Source organism: Diorhabda carinulata, chromosome 9 (genome assembly GCF_026250575.1).
Source record: "Diorhabda carinulata isolate Delta chromosome 9, icDioCari1.1, whole genome shotgun sequence".
Taxonomy (NCBI): Eukaryota; Metazoa; Arthropoda; class Insecta; order Coleoptera; family Chrysomelidae; genus Diorhabda; species Diorhabda carinulata.
In genome coordinates, this window is record NC_079468.1 from 16,466,782 (window position 1) to 16,486,693 (window position 19,912).

General features: G+C 30.2%; 4 protein-coding genes across 5 annotated transcripts; 2 read left to right on the forward strand and 2 right to left on the reverse strand.

Annotated features, from left to right (window-relative positions):
- Positions 1-112: 112 nt before the first annotated feature.
- Positions 113-2,181, forward strand: LOC130898144 (p21-activated protein kinase-interacting protein 1-like). Its single transcript, XM_057807213.1, has 4 exons — positions 113-181; positions 673-888; positions 1,046-1,306; positions 1,378-2,181. The coding sequence occupies exons 1-4, from the start codon at positions 113-115 to the stop codon at positions 2,137-2,139; spliced, it is 1,308 nt and encodes a 435-aa protein (XP_057663196.1). The 3' UTR covers positions 2,140-2,181.
- Positions 2,182-4,565: 2,384 nt separating this feature from the next.
- Positions 4,566-7,160, reverse strand: LOC130898011 (folliculin). Its single transcript, XM_057807031.1, has 3 exons — positions 6,439-7,160; positions 6,216-6,365; positions 4,566-6,039 (listed from the first exon to the last, which is right to left on the reverse strand). The coding sequence occupies exons 1-3, from the start codon at positions 6,694-6,696 to the stop codon at positions 5,284-5,286; spliced, it is 1,164 nt and encodes a 387-aa protein (XP_057663014.1). The 5' UTR covers positions 6,697-7,160; the 3' UTR covers positions 4,566-5,283.
- A 3,261-nt stretch (positions 7,161-10,421) lies between these two features.
- LOC130897962 (tubulin-specific chaperone E) lies at positions 10,422-15,616 on the reverse strand. Its single transcript, XM_057806958.1, has 7 exons — positions 15,176-15,616; positions 14,613-14,816; positions 12,716-12,895; positions 12,218-12,614; positions 11,898-12,029; positions 11,666-11,819; positions 10,422-10,777 (listed from the first exon to the last, which is right to left on the reverse strand). The coding sequence occupies exons 1-7, from the start codon at positions 15,364-15,366 to the stop codon at positions 10,470-10,472; spliced, it is 1,566 nt and encodes a 521-aa protein (XP_057662941.1). The 5' UTR covers positions 15,367-15,616; the 3' UTR covers positions 10,422-10,469.
- Positions 15,617-15,884: 268 nt separating this feature from the next.
- Positions 15,885-19,875, forward strand: LOC130897963 (chromobox protein homolog 5-like). 2 transcript variants are annotated; one of them, XM_057806960.1, is made up of 5 exons: positions 15,885-16,260; positions 16,859-16,930; positions 17,941-18,174; positions 18,357-18,628; positions 19,621-19,875. In XM_057806960.1, the coding sequence occupies exons 1-5, from the start codon at positions 16,009-16,011 to the stop codon at positions 19,646-19,648; spliced, it is 858 nt and encodes a 285-aa protein (XP_057662943.1). In that variant the 5' UTR covers positions 15,885-16,008; the 3' UTR covers positions 19,649-19,875. The 2 variants fall into 2 exon arrangements, with proteins under 2 accessions (XP_057662943.1, XP_057662942.1); XM_057806959.1 differs by having other exon boundaries at positions 15,911-16,260; positions 18,357-19,875.
- Positions 19,876-19,912: the final 37 nt, after the last annotated feature.

Below are 19,912 nucleotides of genomic sequence, written 5' to 3' on the forward strand. Positions count from 1 at the left end.
TTATCAAATTAAACAAAATTCCAACTATATAACAATGGTTTAATTAAATAGAAAGATGTTTTTTTAATATGTTGATCTCAACAAACAAGCGCATAGCATTGAAGTGGTTAATATGTGGTATAAAAGGGGGAAAACGTATACTAATTTTTACAGTTTGTACCATATTCTATTAACTATAAAGGTATATTACAAACTTCTAGATCAGTGGAAATTTTCAGGAAACCAAACTTGTATGTTAACTATAAAGAGACTAAATATCCCTTATTAATAAGATAATGCTTATAAGAGACATAAGCCACTTTTTTAAAAGAGGAAAATGACTCAGAATAGAAATTGCCAACAATACTGGCTGTAATATGGATTAAATAATACTTTAAATAGGTACATTTGATTTTTCCTATTATTGATGGTGTCATTATTCGATCAATTGAACTGAAACCAGAGTAAAAGTATATTATCATCCGACAAGGAATAAAGTTTTTGAATATAGAGAATTATTAGCAAATATTTCATATAATGAACAAGTTATAAGAGGATAACTTGTATTGATAAAGCTACAATATCGATCGGTGAAGAAAAGTAAAAATAGTGTACTCAGTTATCTCGTGTTAAATTTTTGTTTATGGACAGTGAGTTTAGGGAAAAATATTGGTATTAAAATATTTTTCAAAGTTGCAAGCACAGCACGGAGGCTGGATAGCCTACGTTGTTGCAAGTACAATACAAAGGAAGCATGGAAAAGAAGAAACCACTATAACCTACTTAAAAAATGACAAGCAACCAAACATAACCTATATTAAACACATTGCAAAAACAACAATGAAAACATTTGAAATTGTGTTTGGTACTTATGAAGAGTTTTTAGTGGGATATGATTTTTTTGACGAAGTAAGTATTGTTTAATCATGGGTATTCTCTCCCTCCCCCTAATCGATAGATATATTTAATGATTTTCTTATTGAAATTTCCAATGATACTAATAGACCCCCTTAAATTTTCAATCTTGTTAGAAATTAGTGATCAATGTTATGTAACATATTTTTAGCAAGCACGTTTGGTTCAAAGCTTTGCATCTCATGATCATACGGCCAGTTTACGTACGTTGGCGACATGTGATCATTATGTAGCTTCAGGAGGAGCTGATGATCGAATAATAATATACGACTTTCGTCTAAGGAAAGAACATTGTATGTTATCACATCATAATTCTACTATTAATTGTCTAGAGTTTACTCCCAATCATTCTCATATTATTTCTGGTAGTCAAGATGGAGTATTGGCAATTACCAGAGTTGGTAACTGGCAGGTCGGTATATAAAACTATTTAATTATTGCATAATCTTATATCCTAATTACATCATTGTATCTATTTTTTAGGTAGAAAAGATTTGGGATAAAGCTCACAGAGGTTCAGCCACTATAGATATTGCTGTACATCCCACTGGCAAATTAGCTTTAACACTAGGTGAAGATTGTACTTTACGCACTTGGAATTTAGTTAAAGGTAGACAAGCATATGCCATAAATCTCAGAAGCAAAAGTAAAGATGCAAAAAGTTTAAGCAAAATATGCTGGTCTGTTGATGGAGTGAGGTTTATTATTTTTGGTGGCAAATACACAGAAATATGGAGCATTGAAACAGGTGGCATATTACAAGTAATTGAACATGAAGTTAAAGTTACTAGCTGTATTTGGTATACAACCAAAAAAATATTAATTGGGTATGAGGATGGAAATGTTTGTTTAGTAAAATTATCTACATTAAAAAAAACGTTACATAAAGTTCATGAACACAGAATAAAAGCACTGGCCAAATATAATGATTGGATAATTTCTGGCTCTAGCAGTGGAGAAATAAAGGTTTATAATAAAGCATTCGAAGAAGTATGTAAAGTTAATTCAGGGTGTAGAATCACGTCGATGGTTATAATTGAACCTATACAAATAAAAAAAGAAAACTCTGAAGATATAGTGGCTATTGAAGCAGATGAATTACAGGAAAGCAATTCTCCTAAATATAGCACAAAAAAGAGAAAACTGCAAATCAAGGATAGGTCAGAAGAGAAAAGTGAAAAAATAACTGAAGTAAATGTTCCAACTAAAAAAAAGAAAAAGTTGAAGCTTATTAAAGATAGTTAAATAATAAATTATTTGTTAATAAAGTACTCAATTCTATTTAAACACTTGTTGTAATTGAACCTTTGTATAATGAATTTCCATACATATGGCTCATGGATAAATTAATTAGGTGTGCTGCATCAATAGTATGACATTTTCTTTCCCACAAATACATTTATTTTGTGATAAAACTATTTTAAAAGTTTTTTCTCTGCTCGAGCCTGTAGATTTTAAATTAATATTTGGAAAATGAGTCAACCTTTTTTATATCCATTAATGTTTTAATAAGTTCAAAATGCTAAGTTAAATTTCCAATATACAAAACATAATGCACATAATATGCTCAAAACAAAAGTTGCATAATTTGAAATGGTGTTGCGGGTTGAGGACTCAAAACTGTTTTTTAAAATGCCAAAGTTTCAATCTTTATCAAGGCTAAAAATATATGGTACATTACATGAAGGTCGTCAAAAAGATCGAAACGTTGGCAGTTTAAAAAACTCTTAGACAGTTTTGAGTCCTCAATCCACAACACAACACAACAGGTGAAGCTGGAGAGCATATAATCCTTACACTTCACAAAAATTCTGGGATAATCATACACTTCACTGAGTATAACAAAATCCTGATACATTATGAAAAATTAATCTATTTAGATTTATGGTTATTATTATGAGATTTTCATGTTTACTGTTGCCAAAACACCCCTAATTCATTACAGCCTTTTTTAATTTTACGCATTATTTTTGTTTCCGTAAACTTGTGCAGTGAACGTTTTCACAATTAAATCAGAGCATTTTGAAGTTTTCTCTAATTTTTATCGTTCGGGCATGATTTTCTTGTATTTTGTAATTTTCATAAACAAATTTCGTATAAGCAGCAGTTGACGTTAATCAAAAGTAGAAACCATAAAGTATTTCCAATAAAACCTTATAGTTCCAAAATAGAGAGTGTGGAGAGAGGATTCAATAAATAAATACACTCCCATGATCAACGAATTTTATAGAGTACCACATACATATTACTTTTTAAGAAGTCATTAATATGTTAATTAATTGTTACATAATTTTTTCTCCTTTCGATTATCCTTGTTTTTTTTTGTTACTGAAAATATCCACACAGTAAATTACAACCTTAATTTTTGTAATAATATATTTATATATAATATGAAACTATATTACATTCGATCACCATGAATCATACATAAAAATTTTTATTTTACACTCATTACAAAGCCACATGGTTAAAACATGTAGTACAAGCACCAAACCAAATACAAACTATATTTTTCGGTATAAAAATGTTAGTTTTATCACTTGATGTTTACATGTAGGCACAACTAGCTTTAATTGGAATGGATGTAATATTAATTCATTTAATAATAATGTACGAAGTGTTGCTATTAAATCACAAGACTCAAATCTTGTTCCTTTTAATGCAGATTTGTTCTTAGGAAGGAGGTAGAAGTCGCACCAGGCAAAATATAAGATGGGTGGTCTAACCAGTTTCTTTGTGAATTCCTATAGATTCCGCAATCGTACGAATATTTAGCCGACGGTTAGATCGAAAAGATTAGCGATTTTTTAATTTTTTTCCTTCATTTTTGATGTGAAATGGTGAATTGAATGTGAATCATCTTCATCATACACTTATGAATTCAATAAGTTTCATTTGCAGTCTCATATGAGATTTCACAATCTGTTGCTCTATTTTTACGCAAAAAACGGCTCCTTTACGAAGGCAACGGCTATATTGGTTTGTCTGGTAGACATGCTAGATATCGCATTTGAAGGAATTGGCTTTAGACTAAACAGCTGACAGTAGCTAACCTTAGGCGCATATGTACATGTTTTGTAGCACTTAATGGCCACACCTCGTATATTGTTTTAGATAAATTACTGTCTACCAGAGTTGGGTGCTACTTGATATTTATTAAAATATAAAATCATTGATTTATTTTAAAAAATCATCATTGTTCACAATCAAATGATCTCACAAATTGGATAGTATAGATTTAATACTTAGCTATTAAGAAAAATAATAGCAACAATCCTTTTAGATGAGACTTATGAGTGATAAAAAGAAAACATGAAAAATCTTTTTGTTTTCTTTTTTATCAGTATTCCATTATATTCAGAAATTTGTCAATCAAATCAAATTATATAAAGTTTTACTTTATGTACACCAAGATGTTGGGCGAGAAATGCTTTTTTATTGCAGCTTTATAAAGTTTTCTTTAAAAAATATTGATAATTGTAGAATATTTTATGATAATAAATAAAGTTCATTGGTTTTTGAATTGATTTGAGTTTTGACCCATTATTGATACGAAAACATTCATATTTCAACTAGCAATTGTGCTTATACATTTTCAAATACCCTCCTCAGCAAAACTGACAAATAGTTCCAATTATTTGATCTCGAATAATATTGAAATGAATTTGAGCAAGAAATTATGGTTTTATTAAAATTTGACAAACATAAAATGTAGTTTATAATGAATAAAAGTTTTGTGAATAGTTCACGATAGGTAGGGTTTCATCCTAGAATGCTTCAAACCTTCTTCAACCACTATTGTAAGAAACACAAAATTTCAAGAGTTCAAAATAAAATTTAAAAACAATGAAAGTCTTATGTTAATATGTTTTTCCTCCTCTAGCATCATTTACAGTTTGACAATTTAGTCCTCCATAATTAATGCCACCCAAAACCGAACTGACCTAATACCAGCATTCCTTGGTTATAGAAGTTGTGTTGTGCAAATATTTTGTTCACACTTGCACACTGAAACATAGGTAAAATCTGAGCTCATCTCTTTAAAATGGTGGTACTTCCAATCCAAATAATCTCTAGCAAATTGTAGTTCTGCTATTTCTTTTTGATAGAAACATAAAATAGTAGATGTAACAAATATTTGTTTTTGCACTTAAGTCGCAAAAATCCTGATTGGCATCAGTTATATGGTCTTTCAGGAATCCTCTTAAGTCTAAATAAAGCTACAATTCCACCACTTCCATCTACTTGTGAAAAGCTTTCTCCAATTAACTCAACTTAACTATGATTTGCATAGTAGCAAAAATTATTGATAAGCCATTGAAAAAAAGTTCTTTTGCTGAAAAGTTTTAATTTTGATGGAAAGTATTATTATTATTATTATTCTAATAATCACTTTACTTTTGTAGATATGAAATAGTCACTTTTACATAGTTTAATGCAACTATTTGTTTGAGAAATCCAGTATGATAATAAAGGCATATCACATTTATGAATTTCTAAAGTCCGCGTTAAATTTTCACAAGAATTTGTTGTCCAACTGAGAACACATGATATATTAAACCAATACATAATGAAACTTTTAATGTGGTAATATAAAGCGGAATTTGATATATTGGTATCTTCTAATGCTCGTTTAATGGATATATGAAGTTTTGGGAGAGTTTGTGGCAAAGTTCCTTGAAAACTTACATTCCAATTCTCACATGTTTTAGATATACTGCATAGATTTCCACTATTTGGTAATTTAAATCCAATTGGTAATAATTCTTGGAAATACCTCAAAATATCTGAATTCTTTTCTTCAATCTTTATTCCAGTTAATGTGCAATAAGATACTGTATCATAAACATTGTCTGACATTTCTAATTTTAGGATTCTTAATTTTTCAATCGAAGGACAATTTATAGGGCAATTTGGAATGTTATGGGGTATATTTTTGAATATTTTTGCAGTCATTAGAAAAACAAACCACATGTGAAGTTGAGCAAATATATTGCTTTCACCTATTAATTCTGGAAGAGATCTCAATTCTTCTTTCTTGGAGGACATCTCTACTGTATTCAACTTTTCAGCTTTTTGTTGTAAGTCTTCACTAATTCGTTTTAAATTCATTTCCAGAAAGTCATAGTGGCTTAGTAATGAAATCTGTAACAAGAAAATTATATGTGAAATTGTTTTATTGGAATTCACGTGTAAGTGCTTTAATTTCCATTTGAAATTTATTTTTATGTTGCAAAATTATTTGTCTGTAGTAATTATAATTTTCATTTTCAATTTAAATTCATGTTTTTAAACCTCAATTATTGAATAAACTCAATTACCTGATGATTTCCAATGACAACAATACAATATTTTCTTTTAAAGCCCCTTGCAAAGGAATCTTTAAGACTAAAAACATGAGATATAATATGTCCTCTATTATTATCTCCAAAATACATCGTTCCTGAATTTTTTCCATTTTGCATTACTATCTAAAATTGAAAAATATGATTTATTTTCAAACTCTGCACAATGTATTTAACTTAAATATATTGTAAGACTTACTTCAATACTCAGACTTCTAAGGATAGCATCTTTCAATAAATGAGCTATATCAGTGTCAAATGATGTTCTGGTAGTAATATATTGCTTTTTTGCATCTTCACAGACATATACTGTATCTAGATCAATAGATTTACAAGTTGGGCAAATAGGACCTTTTGACGGCTGCTTTTCTGGAAATTCATCAAATGCACTAGTGCATAGAATTACACAAGGTCCATGACTATCACAAAAATGGCCCATAGCAATTATAACTTCCATACCTTAGAAAATACTGATAAAAACAAACATTTTCTGTAAGTAAATTAGTGAGTCACGATCACATGAATTTGTTTAAAAATAGAAAAATCACGAGATTTTCAAATAAACGGTTTTCGACACCTCTTCTATTTTTACCATAATTGTTTTCAGTAATTATTTTAAAGATAAACAAGTTTAATTCTATACATAGTAACTACAAATTATGTCAATAATATCAGAGAGAACAAATTGAGAAAGATTATTTATTATATGTTCTTTAAATTTTTGGTATACTCCACATTATATTACACTTCTAGGAAACGTCATCTGTACAATGTCATCATAATCACAGAAATCAACACACATAATTTCAAAGTATCACACTAGGCAATTCTAAAAACTATCATGGGGTAAATCATAACCCTGATTTAAGGTTAACCTTATTTTGTTCTGAATGTTCGCTGTCGTTTGGAAACCATTGAATTGAATCAACTATCAAAGTTGGAAACTGAACGAAGTAATCGATTTATCCAATAATAAGCAGATCAACTATCATGTGATTGCGTATCCTACCAGAGGATTTTTATCAAATTATCCAAAAGTGGTTTTCGTTTTTGGTGAAATTTTAAATTTAAAACTCAAACTACATCAAAGTGGAAATATTAACATTTGAATATGAGACGGGAAACCGAAATGATCGTATAATAATTTTGGTTTCTCGTTAATAGTATATTCACTTATTACTAATAGTATAAGGACTTTTCGGAAACTATGGCCCTGGATAAGACCGTACTCTGGATTATATAGATCACCTACCATCTGATTGCGGATCCTAATCCGGAACGAGATATTGAGTAGTTTCCGAAAGTCCCATACAATTTATGTATACTTCGAATTTATTTATTTTAACATTCGAGGTTTTATTGAATTTCTCGAATAATGTGGGAGGTCAATAACAAATTAATTTCTTCAAAAACTCAATGTTAGAATAAATAAATCCAAAGTGACTACTGTGCCACAAAACGTGAACAAAGGAATATTCAAAATGTTGGAAAAAAAAATGTAACAAGCCGAATTGCATGTTACATCCCCTCTCCTCGGATAAAAAAAGAAATTCAAGTAATTACTTTTTTTGTATACTTACCAGTCTATTAAGGTAAGTGGTACAAGATTGTGGTGATTAGCAAAAAGAAAGTGGTGCATTAAACATTATTACATAAATGGCGATTCGTACACAGTGTCCGATGGAAAGTGTGATTCAATCGTGGGTCAGAATGTTCGAAGCTACTGGTTCGACTCTCAATCAGAAGCCTACGGGACGCCCAAGATCAACAAGAATAGAAGACACAATTCAACAAGTTAGAGCTTCAGTTCAACGTAATCCTGATCGATCGACTCGCAAGCGATCGGCCGAACTTGTGGTATCCAGAACATCTTTGCGTCGCAGTTTGTCGAAAGATCTGAAATTACACTCATATAAAATTCAACTTGTGCAGCAATGATTTAATTTTTTGTAATAATGTTGGAATACTTGAGTTTCAACAATATTCTGTTCTCCGACGAAGACAATAGACATAATTGCCGTTATTGGGCTGCAAAGAACCCACGTGCAAAACATCAAAAGCCTCTGCATTCGCCGAAAGTAATCGTTTGGGTGGCTATATCAGCGCACGGAATTATCAGACCCTATTTCTTTCAAAATCAACAGGAGCAATCTGTCACTGTAAATTCTAAACGATACATAGCCATGTTAAGGGATTTTTTCTTTCCGCTACTGCAAAAATTTGAAGCCTATAATCGTACGAAATGGTTTCATCAAGGTTGCGCGACTGTCATACTTCTAATGTCTCTTTGGCGGTCGTAATCCAGATGTTTGCTGGGAAACTGATATCTCGCCGAGATGACATTGCCACGCTTAATCAGTTGAACACCAACATCCGAGAAGAAATAGCAGTTAATCCCCGCGCAATGTGCCAGCGAGTTTTTACCAATTTGAGATCTAGATTCGAGGAATGTTTACGCGCGATGGTGCACACCCGGAAGATGTTCTTTTTAAGAAATGATTTTCCCAAATGTATACTTCAAATAAAATAAAAAATTGTATGTGGATTATATTGAGTTTTTTTATTATGCTTTAAATTCGCAAAACTTTCTGGCCCACCCTGTAATAGGAGTATATTCCCTTTACCATACATTAAATATTAAGCATAAGGTTAACAAAAAAATGATGATAATTTTCAATAGAAAGTTAAAAAAAATAAAGCATTGGAACGGTAAACTTGATGAAAATATGTTAAATACTTTCACAAAATATACGGTGTGTTGAGAAAAAGAAATACTAAACATTGCAACACTAAGATGAGATGAGAAAACACATCAAAATTATCAAAAAAATCACTAACTTTAGGGCCACACTAACGAGAAATGCCTTTAATTATCGCGATAATGGACGTTAACCGTAGGTGTAGCCACCACTTAACGCGATAATTGAACAACAGCATTAACATTGCCGTTTGGGGTTAGGCGATAGCTCAAAGAGATTAATGCGAGATTTAACGCTAATATTTAATGTCATGAAGTGGTCCCACTACGTATTGTCAGTGTGAGCGCGACACGTGTTTGTCTTTAAAATACGTACTATGGCTATGGAGTGGAGTAACGAGAAAGTAATTACGTTTATCAAGATTCTGCAAAGGAAACAATTAGTCCGCGAGGAATTTTTATGGTGATTTTACTTCGATTGATTTTAAGTCAAATTGATTGTTTAGATACATCCAAAAAATAAATAGCGTTTCAGCAAGTGCACCCAACGTGGATAGAGTTGTGAAAAATTTTTATTGTGTTGAAAAAAATTTTTCAAAAATGTTTTTACGCCAATTAAAAATTTATCCAACGATTATTTACATAATGATAATTATTGAAACAATAGTCAGCAGGATTATAATAGTGGATTATATGTCAGCAGACTACATAGGCCTGGAAAAAAAAATTCACTTCATTTTATTTTATGTCAAATGAAACATTGACGTTAGCCTCTAGTGTAGCCCTATAAGTGTGATAAATAGATAAGACAATTAACTGTATCATACTAAAAACATGTGTGCTTGCACAATACTTCATAAAGAAAGATAAGAAAAAAACAATGAAAATATAAGAAGGCATAGCCTTTCCTCCTCTTCCCTCCAACAGGAAAGTTCAAGAAGGAATTAAGCGGCAACAATTATCAATAGCATACACAAGATAATTGAAATATCAGAACATTTGATAAATAGTAAAAAAAGATTTTCGCTACCAATTATAGCTGTATCATGAAGTGCGGTATTTTAAACAACAATAGATATCTTAAAAAAATAATTTTGTAAACAACAAAATAAAAAAACAAGAAATATGCCGTACCAAAATACTATCTTAAGTGTCAGTACATCAAAATACTCAATAAATTGTGCAAAACGTAAACGTGTTATACTTTGCTATAAGCAAAAAGATAATTTCTCATTACACACCATATATGTAATCTCCTATATGGGCAGTTAGCATGGCTTGAATGAAGCAAAAAACTCATTTTGGGAATGAAAAAAATAAAAATTGTATTTACATTGAATGTTACTTTCACAAATCGTTCTCATCCTGTACAAATATAGTACACCATCTTGGACTGAATAATAATCAAGTTCCTTCAATTCATCACATAATTTAATATTAATACCTAGGGTGTTATTGATAATTTGAATAAAACAAAAGACTCATTTTGAGAGTGAAAAAATAAAAAATTGTATTTACATTAAATGTTACTTTCACAAATTGTTGTCATCTTGTACAATTATAGTATCACCATCTTGGACTGAATAATAATGAAGTTCCTTCAATTCATCACATAATTTAATTTTTATATTAGGCTGCAATGCACTGGTATAAATCAAGATAGGCCGATCTTTGAGTTTAAATATTTTCTTTATTAAAAGTATAAGTTTTTGAATTGGAATATTCTGCGGGACACTTTTCGTTTTTTCTTCTTCATTATATCGGAAAATTATAGTCAATAACGAACTTTGAATTATATTAGGTTTTATTACCAATTCAGATTCTTCTGGCAAACCATACACTAAAACAAAATATTTTTTATACAATGCGTTAAAAAGTTATGTGAAATATTATTAACTCAGTTTTTGAAAGCTTAATATAAATTTGAATACAATGGTTGCAGCTAAACTTTGATATTGGTGTTTCTAATTAACTTGTATGTATGTTTGGATTTTGTGGTCTCGTATACACTGCGACCCAAAGGATCTATTGTGTCCCCCTTTCTTGCTGCGATACTAGAGAATCCAGTGATTACAGCTGATCCGTTAATCCCACTTTAAAAAGAAAAGAATGTGGGATGGCTGTAATTTCTAAAGATTTTCGTCTTCTATTTCATGCGCTCCCAGGTGTAGAGTTCCTTAGTGTTTCACATTACTTATGTTGACACATTCAGCAGATCTTCTCTGCTTATAGTTTCCCAGAAGAGTCTTTGCCTGTCTCAGCCCCTGTAGGTTGTCCCAATAATTGGTTTTGCTTCTATCTACTTTCTTTTCCAGTACTATATGGAGAGCTGGAAGATTTAAAATAGTGCAGCTGTTGGGCATGATTTCATGGCCTTGGTTGCACATAAGCAAGCCAGTCTTTGTACTTTTAAGAGATTGTTCCTCTTGGTGTCAAGACTAGTTCTAGTACCCAAAACCACTGTCCCTTAGGTGATGATTGGTCTCACAATTTCCATGTACATCCACAGTAGGATCTTTGGGTTACAACACCAATTAACTTAATCAAGAATTCAAATAGAACAAAGAAATTTAAAAGGTGTACTGCGAATGGCATTAGCATTTTTATATAATATGAAATCACTAAACTATTATCAAAAAAAGAATAGAAAAGTAAATCTGGAAGCATTATGTACTGTTTTGATTATAATAAAATTTGAAATTATTGCAAATAAATGTATAACACTTACTATCAATTAATTCAAGAAACCTATTGTGCTCTATAGAAAAATTATCTTTATCTATTTGATTCCTAAGGTTCATCCACTGTAAAGCATACTTTTTAATATAATCATATTCTGCACCTCTCCTTTCATCATCTGTGATTTGTCTTCCATTCAAGCTCTAAAACAAATTTTTCTATTTGCTATTTGTCATTAATTCAAGGACAATTCTCTCCTTCTTCTCATGTGATTCACCCACCTTCAGGTTTTTAATTTTTGCTATTATAATTTGTTCTCTTGTAGCTAGACTTTCTGTTTCCAATATTGGATTTTTCAAAAACCTCAGATGCCTTAGACCTGCCAATTTATTTAGTTCTCCTATGGATGCCCACTAAAACACAAATTTCACAATAGAAGAAATTTAATTATTATATAATATGGAATTGCCTAATGAGATCGAGGAGTTTAAACCTGCTATTTTGAGTGTAATATTTCTATCTCCGCTATTGGGATTTTTGATAAATCATTTAAATTTAAGTTATTCTTCAACAATCATCTTAAAAATTAATTACCACTCACCTCATTTATAAAATTGTTATTTATATTGAGTGTTTCAAGTTTCCTAAAACTGTTAATTGGTATTACATTTTCTTCAAATTTTATACTTTCTAGTTTGATATTTTCTATAGTTAAATGTTCCAAATTTTTCATAAAAGCAAGGTTGTTAATTTCCTTCCAATATTTGATATCATTTCCTTCCAAGTCCAAATATTTTAACTTCCTGAAGTTATGATCTGACCTTACTGTTAATCTTGTTATTTGATTGTAAGGTACCCGAAGTTCTTGAATATTTGGAAATACAGTTGAAAGTATATTGATGTCATCAAAATTAAGATTCATTGAACCACAAATTAGAACGGTGATGTTTGGAAACACATATTGCTCTATGTTTTCTGGCATGGAGAGTATGTTTTCACTAAACAACAAGAATTTTATTAGAAACACATTAATTTTCAGGTGGACTAATTTATTTCTATTGCAAATATCTATTTTTTTATATTATTTTATAATTATTACCTTACATTTATCCAATAGAGATGTTCTAACTGTGAACATATACTGAATATATCGGCCCAACTACATATCAAATTTTTGGATATATCAATTTCCTTGATGTTGGGACATAAAGTAACTAAATCGCCAACTGAACTAACATTTTGCAGTCTTACATTCACAACTTCCAGGGACTGAAAGTTTCTAAAATCACAGCAAAAATAATAAAATTTACTTCATAATTATACTTTTAAATATGGATTATGTAGGCAGAGTAAAGTTGTTTATAATGAAGAACAAAATTGTAATGAAGCAGTTTTAAAAAAAGTACATATTTAAGCAAAATAAATTATTATTGAGTATAGTATATAGTCAACAGTTAAAAAAGAACTTAACAAGATTAAATGACTGATCTGTTTGGTTATTACAGGGACAGAGACTGCTAAACCTGCTTTCCCTTCACCATATAGTGAAAAAGAGACATTTAGCAGCGCACAAGGGCTAATCCAAACAGAAAAATTGATGCCAGGAAATATGACAGGTCACCTAAGAATTCTAGAATTAATAAAGCTAAAAAGAAGTGACAAACCAATGGACCAAATGCACAGTATGATGGACATAGATATCCCATTCAAAATGATAATTAATGACTGCCAATCATGGATCAATACAGATCTTCCACAAGCTCAAAATGTATTTTTTTGATACACAGATGGTTTGAAGCTAGTGCAAAGAGTTAGACTGGGCATTTGTGGACCAAAATGCCATCTTTCCCTACCACTAGAAAAAATACTCACCATTTTTTCAGAGTTGCTAGCATGAACAAATGTGCTCAGGAGTATTTGAATAGAAACCTCTCTAAAAAGTATATTCACATTCTCTCAAGTAGTCAATTGGTATTGTAGTGCAGCTCAAAACTAGCGTGGAAGTGCAAATAAACTCTAAAAGTACTAGCTAATAGACACAAAGTAGCTACCAGGTCACCAGGGTATATCAAATACCACTTTAATAATGAATTGAATGGATGTCTAATGAACCAGATGGGCTTTGGAATATTTACTCTGTGAAAATCCTGCCCATTTCATTTAAAGATTTAAGTACCTTGAAGGAGTAGTACTAACACCTTGGGAAGTAGCAGTCTACGTATTTTGGAAGCAGAACAATGAGATGTAGATTCTTAATCAAAATATCTTCTAAGCATAGGTGCAGAGTGGCTGAAAAGCCAAAATGCCTCCCTAAACAATCTACAATAGATACTATTAGAAGTTCTACTAGAAAATGATTTCAGTTTATATGCATACTATAAGGAAATATGATCAGTTAGAATATAATTGAAAACCAGCATTAACCTAGCATTATTGTCACACAATTTCACTCTTGTGTGGCATGGACCATTAGTAGTTATTAAAGTAAATCTAAGAGTATAATGATTACACCAATATTTTTATTTTTTATGATTTAAAGAAATAGCAGAGGATTTTCAAAAAAGAAAAAAACTGGAGTACATTTGGCATCTAATGGGAGAGGAAAAGTGTTCACTGCTGCAACTTGTGAGCCAGAGCCTCAGAAGCAAAAGAGATTTTAAAGAAAAGAGATCATGACTGCAAAACTTCAGCAATTTATTGTAAATTTAGGGAATTATTTAGAAACTAAATAAGGTTAGGATACAGATGATGATTCCCAATCTATAGAAGTGGAATCCAATCCAAAAGTAGAGAATATATCAGTGTGCATAATTTGTACAAATTGATTTATATAACTATACATAAAATACCATAAATGATCAAATTACTAATTACAAATGAAAAATGAGAAGAAAAAAAATTATAACAGTGAAAGAATAATTTAAATTATTTTCTGGATAAAAGGGAGATTTATAAAATTGTTTCAATTGCTATTACTTATTACTTTTATTACTTGCCTTTGTTTTTCTGCAACTTCTTCAAAACCTACAAACTGTAAGAAAGGCGCATTGATTTTTTGTTGGAATTTCAGTAGTTCTTCTTTATTTTTCTTTGCAGTATCTTCATTATATATGTATCCATATCTTGCTTTTATTGAATCAATTATTTTTTGACCTAGATTAACCTTTTCTTTTCTTAAAAGTGATCCTGATGTAGGAAATCTATATAGAAGTTGGTTTATCAATCTATTGTTTCTTTAAGAATAGTAAATCAAGTTAACAACTAATTTTTTAAATTATTTAAAACTGAAGAAATGTTGGAATAAGCAAATCTTACTTAGCAATACAATAAACGTTTTAGGACTAATAGTTTCCTTTGAAATAAGTTACAATCCATAATTTTTAACAAATAATTTGTTGCACATAAATATTATCATTTCCCTAGTATTATAGTAACTAATTCCATTCAACGATATGATAAGCATATCAGAAAAGAATAGGTATCTATAAAATTAGTTATCACTAAAACGTTTTAAACAAGAGATTCAAATAATTATTGGGCTCAAAAAAACTATCATTACCTAGTATCAAAGTAATTAATTCCATTAACTGTTCCGTTATGTTTACCACGTTCTTCATCATCCCAATCAATACCAAGCCAATTTCCAGTATATCCCTCCACAGGACCTATATATTTAATTGTTCCAAAATTGTTATTGCATTCTATCCTTTTTCCTACTTTATATGCTGTATCGGAAGTCTGAGAAACCATGACGGTTAAATAACTTTTATTATTTATTTTAGAGTGGAATATATGAGTAATTTTTTGACAATTGCATTCTAAAAACAACTTAACCCCAATCTCTAACCTTAACTAATTATGTTCTTCTTTTCCATTATTTTTATTTTGGCTGCTTCTAAGAAGATTATCTAGCACTTTTATTTTAGTTCAGTCCAATTTTTTTATATTTAATATTAAATAATTTCTCAATTATTTTGATATATTTTTTGCAGTCCGGATTCTACAAAAAATACAGAAGAGTAAGGGTGGGATACATAAGAGTGATCATTACAGAAAAGTATGAATCTATGGCATGACTACACATTACTGTGACAACCCTGCAGAGGCATCTTTCCTATATCCAAACCACACATAACGCAACGAACCACCCTCTTTCCCATATTACTGTTAGTTACCCAAATGACCTACTTAGGACACAGAATACAAAGCTGCTCTAAAGGTCAGTTTGGTGCATGGTGTGGTTTGATGGTATTTTGATAGTTACTTTCAATTTCTAGGGTTGGCTAAAATTTGTAAACCATAGTAGAATTTTTGTGGTAGTTCACTGTTAATGTAAACATACGTAATTGGTGCATAATATCAACAAAACTTATTTCTGTAATAAATTTTGCAATGAAGCGTAAGAGTGGTCGAAAAGTACATAAATCAGAAGATGATACTAATGGTAGAGAAGAAAAATTTGACGAGAATGGAGGCGCTACAGATGAAGCAGGGGAGGAGAATATCGAAGTGGAACCTAAGGACAGAAAACGAAAATCTTCAAAATCGAGTAAAAAAAATGTTTCATTTCCCTCTAAAAAATATGAAACTGCAATTGAATCAGATCCCTTAGAGGATGTAGAGGATTTGAGAAAATCGAAAGATGTGAGTAGAAGACTGTTAGATCTTCAACCAAGATTTGTGATATCTTCCCGCGATATTTTTTACTTTGTGGTTACCATAAGTATGGTAGATAAGTGTAACTCAACAAATATTGTAAATAGGAAAACATAAAACCACATTCCTAAAATAACTTTTTTTAAATTAATCACTATAAATGTTGAGGATCAGTAATTAAAAAGGCCCACAAGCAATTGGAAATTTTGTACACTTACAAAATGTATGGTGAACCCATTTTATGATGGGGTATTTTGTAAGTTTAACTTGTTTCCATAGAAAAATTATCAGATTTTAATATGAAACAAATTCAGTGATCAACTGTGTTACCTGTTGCTAATGGTTACTTGTTATAAGCTTCAACTATAGAAAGTCACAAAACTATTCAGTAATAATTGTTAGTTGTTACAAATAAGTGATGTTCCATATATAATTGTATTTAAATATAACTATAATTGAAAAATTTGGGTAATTGCCTGAATAGTAAATGGACACATGGAAAGCGGCTGAGCTAGCAGTGATAGTACATATCAGAAAATTGAACAATAAATAAATTATTTTCTCATTCGCATTTTTCTGTTTACAGAAAAAGAAAAAAGCAAAGGATGAAAGCAGTGATGATGATCTTCAAAATGATGAGGATGATTCACAATATGAGGTATTTATTTCTTTCAAGTTTATTTACACATATACTTCTTTTTAGAAAAAGAGTTATACAATATTCATTATAACACTGAATTTGCTATGTTCTTAATCCATAATATCTTACAATGTGTTATTATTTATTTGTAAAAATTTTGTATTATTTTTCTCATTTTATTCATTCTTTTATAATGAAAAGGTAAAAAGCAATGTCATAAAGAAATAAAAAATGTGTTCAAAGCATAAACTCTTAACTTCTGTATATGTTAACAGAAAACAAGATAATTTATTGCAAAAAAGATGATTTATTGCAGGAGTCTCAAACAACAGCTAGGGTGCTAAATTTACTGTTTCACTTTCATATACTTCATCCAAAACTAGGTCTTCAGTAAGCTGATATAATTAAAAATGGGATTTCAGACCAAGCCTAACATTTTCCTTATAAAAACTCTATTCTCATAGATTTCAAGTTTCTCCAATGTATCTTCAAAATCCATGTCAATGTTTGTTATATCAGTAAAAACTAGCAGTCATCCATTGTATCATCAAATACCTATTCACATAAAATGCCCACATTTTTGAAATGGTATAGTTTTTATCATCACCTACAATATTAGCCATGGTGTTTGCTGTCAGTTAAATAAATTAATTATTTCAAGCCTTGTTTCTTCTACATTACTCATTTTTTGATCTTTTTAATATCAAGGCCGTATGAAGCTAGCAAGAAGCATAAAGAAGAAGAAGATAATCATGAAGTTTTGGCCCTATATGCAGATTACACATTTCTTTCCCTAAGTTGATAAAAGGTATAGTTAAATTTAATGGATTGAATTTTTTGATAATGATGGGAAAATGGAAAATACACATGATTTTTACCCAAAGAATTTACAGGTGTAATTAGTATGATCTTAAGTCTGGGATTTTGCTTTATAAAAACGTAATATATTTATATTAAAACAATTTATGAGAGTTGTGTATCAATGTATAACAAATTATAATAAAATATGTCAAATTTGAAATTTCAAGGTTGAAAAAATCATAGAAGAAAAAATTATTAGAGGTATACGCCATTACCTAATTAGATGGAAAGGATATGAAGAAGAAAGTGATACATGGGAACCTGAAGATACATTAAATTGTCCTGATATTATTGCAGATTTTAAAGAAAATAAGAAAAAAACAAAAGGCAAAAAAGATAAGCATTCAAAGAAAGTCACGAAAGGTGAATCAGCAGATTGGGATGAAAATGAAGATTTTGAGGTATTTTAGATTTCATATAAAAATAATTCTGAAATATCAATTTGCGCAAATAGAATAATTATGATTTTTAAATTGAAATGATTTATAATTTAATGCATTTCCAAAATGTGTTGGGTACTTTCATTTCACCATCATATTTCATGTTAATTAATTAATGTTTATGGTTTAAAATATGTTTATAGGTTGAAAGAATTCTTGAGGTACACCATAGAAGAGATGGTAAAAGAGAATTTTTAGTGTCCTGGAAAGGGTACTCTGCAAAAGATAATTCTTGGGAACCAGAAGAAAATATGAATTGCAAAGATTTGATTGACAAGTTTATGGCGAAAGTTGAAGTAGCAAAAAGTTTTGAAGAAAAGGATTTGCGATTAAATAGAAAACGTGTTCAACGACTGACTTACAATACACCTGAAACTAAGCGGCGTCTTAGCAAAAGGATGAGTGGCAAAGAGAGGTATTTTTTGATTGATTTGATTTACTTTGTATAACATTCTTTGTTTAATAACATAGATCCAATAATTAACTAGTGTTGTCAAGTGATAAAAAGAGTACATGTACAACAACATCACTTATTTGAATCTGGATTATTAAGATTACATGGGGTTTCCATTTGAATAAATAATCTAACCAACTTAGCAAAGGTAATCTCAATTTTGTTTACTGCAGTTGGTCTAAAGCATGTAGGTATAATACACTATATTACCCATGTGTATCTGGGGTGGGTGGCTAGTGGCTAATAAATAAATAAATTCATGTTTTACTACAATTGCCTCATAGTTGATACAATAAAACTGGTCATGTACAAATAATGTGAAATAGAAATGCATAATTGATGTTCATAATTATGGTCTGATCTTTTTCGTTTGCAACTGAACATCTTCATAATGATCATAAACATTTTTTCCTTTATTAGCAATCAAAACATACAGCTCTTTAAGCTAACAAGAGTATATAAGCTCTTCTAAGGCATGATGAGGTCTTCTCCAGCGACAAGTCCTCTCTGCCCATTTTGTAGGTCTGCTGGTCCATTTCTCTTAATCTTTCTCTTAATCTTGGACTGATATAATAACTTGTTTTTGAGTGTTGATTGGATTTTCTACCAATTGGCCAGTGTAACTGTTACTTTCAGTTACTTACATTTGTTTGCTTTCTTTAACGATATGGTCTTTCCATGTGAGGTGCATGCCTAAGTATTTCATGTTACTGGCTTGAGGTATTTGTACATTGTTGATATAAACAGGAGGACACTGGTCTTTCTTAGAGTGAAGGTCATTTGAACGGATTTTGTTTTGTTTGTATTGATGGTAGATCTGCCCCGTAATTCTTTTTTCTTTTATCTATTTGACACTATTTTGAGGATTTTAAAATATGTATTTATGTCAGTTCGTATATTTTTTCCTATTTCATAATTCATTATAGCAGTTTTTAAACTAAAATATTTTTCAGGGTTCAGTATCATGACGCAGATGAATAAAACTAAAGCTACCTATGAGTAAGTTAAGATAATATTTTAGAAATATAATATATTATAACATATGTTTAATTTTATAATTCAAAATTCAAATACACAAAAATAATTTGTGAAATGCTCTTAATGGTTTATTTAGATGTAGATAACACAGTGTTTATTTTATTTGTGTTTATAAGTTTGCAGAGTATAAATTTTGTTTTAAATTTGTCCAATAAAAATATCAATCCGAACTCTATTCTCTTCTAACCATACCTAATTGGGTCATAT

What these genes read in the sequence shown, in the direction of transcription:
- LOC130898144 (XM_057807213.1), top strand. Translation starts at nt 113, where the DNA reads ATGTGGTATAAAAGGGGGAAAACGTATACTAATTTTTACAGTTTGTAC. An exon ending in ATATTCTATTAACTATAAAG is followed by an intron (nt 182 to 672) that starts GTATATTACAAA and finishes TATTTTTCAAAG; the next exon opens with TTGCAAGCACAGCACGGAGG. An exon ending in CCAGAGTTGGTAACTGGCAG is followed by an intron (nt 1,307 to 1,377) that starts GTCGGTATATAA and finishes TCTATTTTTTAG; the next exon opens with GTAGAAAAGATTTGGGATAA.
- LOC130898011 (XM_057807031.1), bottom strand. Translation starts at nt 6,696, where the DNA reads ATGGAAGTTATAATTGCTATGGGCCATTTTTGTGATAGTCATGGACCT. An exon ending in TTAGAAGTCTGAGTATTGAA is followed by an intron (nt 6,366 to 6,438) that starts GTAAGTCTTACA and finishes TTTCAATTTTAG; the next exon opens with ATAGTAATGCAAAATGGAAA. An exon ending in TTGTCATTGGAAATCATCAG is followed by an intron (nt 6,040 to 6,215) that starts GTAATTGAGTTT and finishes TTCTTGTTACAG; the next exon opens with ATTTCATTACTAAGCCACTA.
- LOC130897962 (XM_057806958.1), bottom strand. Translation starts at nt 15,366, where the DNA reads ATGGTTTCTCAGACTTCCGATACAGCATATAAAGTAGGAAAAAGGATA. An exon ending in GAAGTTGCAGAAAAACAAAG is followed by an intron (nt 12,896 to 14,612) that starts GCAAGTAATAAA and finishes CTGTGATTTTAG; the next exon opens with AAACTTTCAGTCCCTGGAAG. An exon ending in GTTTCTTGAATTAATTGATA is followed by an intron (nt 10,778 to 11,665) that starts GTAAGTGTTATA and finishes ATTTTGTTTTAG; the next exon opens with TGTATGGTTTGCCAGAAGAA.
- LOC130897963 (XM_057806959.1), top strand. Translation starts at nt 16,009, where the DNA reads ATGAAGCGTAAGAGTGGTCGAAAAGTACATAAATCAGAAGATGATACT. An exon ending in AGGATGATTCACAATATGAG is followed by an intron (nt 16,931 to 17,940) that starts GTATTTATTTCT and finishes TGAAATTTCAAG; the next exon opens with GTTGAAAAAATCATAGAAGA. An exon ending in ATGAAAATGAAGATTTTGAG is followed by an intron (nt 18,175 to 18,356) that starts GTATTTTAGATT and finishes ATATGTTTATAG; the next exon opens with GTTGAAAGAATTCTTGAGGT.